Source organism: Cebus imitator, unplaced genomic scaffold, assembly GCF_001604975.1.
Source record: "Cebus imitator isolate Cc_AM_T3 unplaced genomic scaffold, Cebus_imitator-1.0 Scaffold214, whole genome shotgun sequence".
In the NCBI taxonomy this organism is placed as follows: domain Eukaryota; kingdom Metazoa; phylum Chordata; class Mammalia; order Primates; family Cebidae; genus Cebus; species Cebus imitator.
Genome location: NW_016107529.1, coordinates 2,886,340 through 2,888,909, shown reverse-complemented (window position 1 = coordinate 2,888,909; position 2,570 = coordinate 2,886,340). Strand labels below are relative to the sequence as shown.

General features: G+C 45.7%; 1 protein-coding gene across 1 annotated transcript; it reads right to left on the bottom strand.

The window, feature by feature from the left end:
* Nucleotides 1–1,057: 1,057 nt before the first annotated feature.
* Nucleotides 1,058–1,520, bottom strand: LOC108318049 (interferon-induced transmembrane protein 3-like). The gene has a single exon (XM_037745794.1). It carries the CDS (start codon nt 1,472–1,474, stop codon nt 1,073–1,075), a length of 402 nt encoding a protein of 133 aa, XP_037601722.1. The 5' UTR covers nt 1,475–1,520; the 3' UTR covers nt 1,058–1,072.
* Nucleotides 1,521–2,570: the final 1,050 nt, after the last annotated feature.

The window sequence follows — 2,570 nt, the reverse complement described above, 5'->3', positions numbered from 1 at the left end:
AAAAAAAAAAAAAAAAAAAAAAAAAGCCTTCTCTCCCAGGTTCTAAAAACAAGGACACATACCTGCCCTCGGGGTAGGAGGAGCCAAGAAAATTAGGACACCAGAAGAGACCTGCTAGGTTCCTCTCCCTATCTGAGCAGACAGCAGTAGGGCAAGCAAACAAGCCACGTCTTATCTTGGACGTTTCTCTCCTTTACACTCTCCCTGCTGGGGCATTGAAGAGATACTCAGGCTTCTCTCCAATCAAGGATTAAACAAAGGCCTGGCCCCATGAGACAGAGTCAGGTTTGAACTTGGCCTCCAGTTCAAAGTCCTCACATTGGCCTTAATCACTTGGAATATTACTTCAACCTTATCTTGTTTACCCAGAGTCTCCTTGGGAGGTGAGCCAGGGATTAATAACAATAGACCTTGCCGGGCTCAGTGGCTCACGCTTGTAATCCTAGCATTTTGGGAGGCTGAGGTGGGTGGATCGCCTGAGGTCAGGAATTCAAGGCCACCCTGGCCATCATGGTGAAACCCCATCTTTAAAAAAAAAAAAATATATATATATATATATATTTTTTTTTACTTTACTTTTACTTACAGCCCTTTACAGTTTACAAGACCTTTGTACATGCACTATCCTTTGTGAGCCCCATAATGGTCCCGTGTGATGAACAGGAATGGGAGTAGTGAACATATTTTATAGATAAGGAAAATGAGACTCAAAGAGAGTACCCAAATTCATAGAGCCAGTTTTAGGACTGGAAGCCAGGTATGCTGACAAAAAATTTAGTTGTCTTCCATGGCACAAAAGTACTGTAACACATACCTAGGTGTATTCAGAGAATTATTCTTAGTGATAGTTATTAATAACAAAAGTAGCTATCATTTATGAGCACTTACATGTCACATTGCATGATTTTTTTTTCCAGGAACATGTGCACTTTATTGAACACGACTGTAGAAAAGTGTGTGAGGGTAAACGGCTGATACAGGACTTGGCTGGTGGCAGGGCAAGGAATGGAAGCTGGAGTACGTGGGAGACAGGTCACGGGCAGAGCCCCTGGCTGGGATGATTCCTCTGGACCTAATGATAGGCTTGCAGAGTCAGTATTGGGATGATGATCGGCAGAATGGTCATGATGATACCCAAAATCAGGGCCCAGATGTTCAGGCACTTGGCGGTGGAGGCGTAGGCCTGGGACCCGGTCAGGTCACCAACCATCTTCCTGTCCCTAGACTTCACGAAGTAGGCGAACGCTATGAAGCCCAGGCAGCAGGTGTTCATGAAGAGGGTGTTAAACAGGGGCCAGACGACGTGATGGGGCACCGAGGTCTCACTTCGGATGTGGATCACGGTGGATGTCGGGGGCGCAGGGTTGTGGGGCGCCCCCAGCGCAGCCACCTCTTCCTCCTCCTTCAGCATCTCATAGTTCGGGGGACGGTGGGTGTTGGCGGGAGTGAAGAAGGTTTGGACAGTGTGGTTCATGGTGTCCAGGGAAGACCGGCCGTGGTCGGGTTGCTGGGATGCTTCTCCCTCACTGCATCATTAAGTGCTTCATATACCTCCTCATTTAATCTTCATAACAATCTTTTGAGGTTGATGCCAAATTCACCATTTAACAAGTAATAAACTAAAACTCAGAAAGTTTAAGGAGACTATCTTGGATCACACAGGAGAAGTGTCAGAACAAGGATTTGAACCCAGATCTGTTTTCTTTTTCTTTTTTTTTTTTTTTAGGAAGACTTCACCCGAAAGATCTGTTTTCAAAGATTATACCCTTAGCTCTTAAGACAGATAAATGGCCTCCTAACACATGAAACAATATTTTTGTTAGCAGCAAAGTATTTTATTAGGTGTGTCTGGTAATAATATAAAAAGTAAAGAAAGGGCTGAGCATGGTGGCTTACACCTGTAATCCCAGCACTTTGGGAGGCCGAGGTGGGTGATCACTTGAGGTCAGGAGTTCAAGAGCAGCTCTTATGGTGAAATCCCCTCTCTACTAAAACTACAAAAATTAGCTGGGCATGGTAGCAGATGCCTGCAATCCTAGCTACTCAGGAGGCTGAGGCAGGAGAATCGCTTGAACCTGGGAGGTGGAGGTTGCAGTGAGCCAAGATGGTGCCATTGCACTCTAGCCTAGGAGACAGAGTGAGACTCCATCTAAAAAAAAAAGTGAAGAAAGGTCAGGTGTGGTGGTTTATGCCTGTAATCCCAGCTACTTGGCGAGGCTGAGGCAGGAGAATCGCTTGAACCGGGTAGGCAGAGGTTGCAGTGAGCTGTGATTGCACCACTGCACTCCAGCCTGGATGACAAAGTGAGACTCCATCTCAAAAATTTTTTTTTAAGTGAAAAAAGGGCCGGGCATGGTGGCTCACACCTGTAATCCCAGCACTTTGGGAGGCCAAGGTGGGTGGATTACCTGAGGTCAGGAGTTCAAGGCCAGCCTGGCCATCATGGTGAAACCCCATCTTTAAAAAAAAAAAAGTGAAAAAAGGAGAAAGAGAAGAAAGGAAACTAATGCGCATCCACTGTTCGTTCACTTAATAAATGTTCCCGAAAAACTGCATCTTTAGGATTGTGC

Excerpts from the sequence above, each read along its gene's own strand:
- LOC108318049 (XM_037745794.1), bottom strand. The coding sequence starts at position 1,474 with ATGAACCACACTGTCCAAACCTTCTTCACTCCCGCCAACACCCACCGT.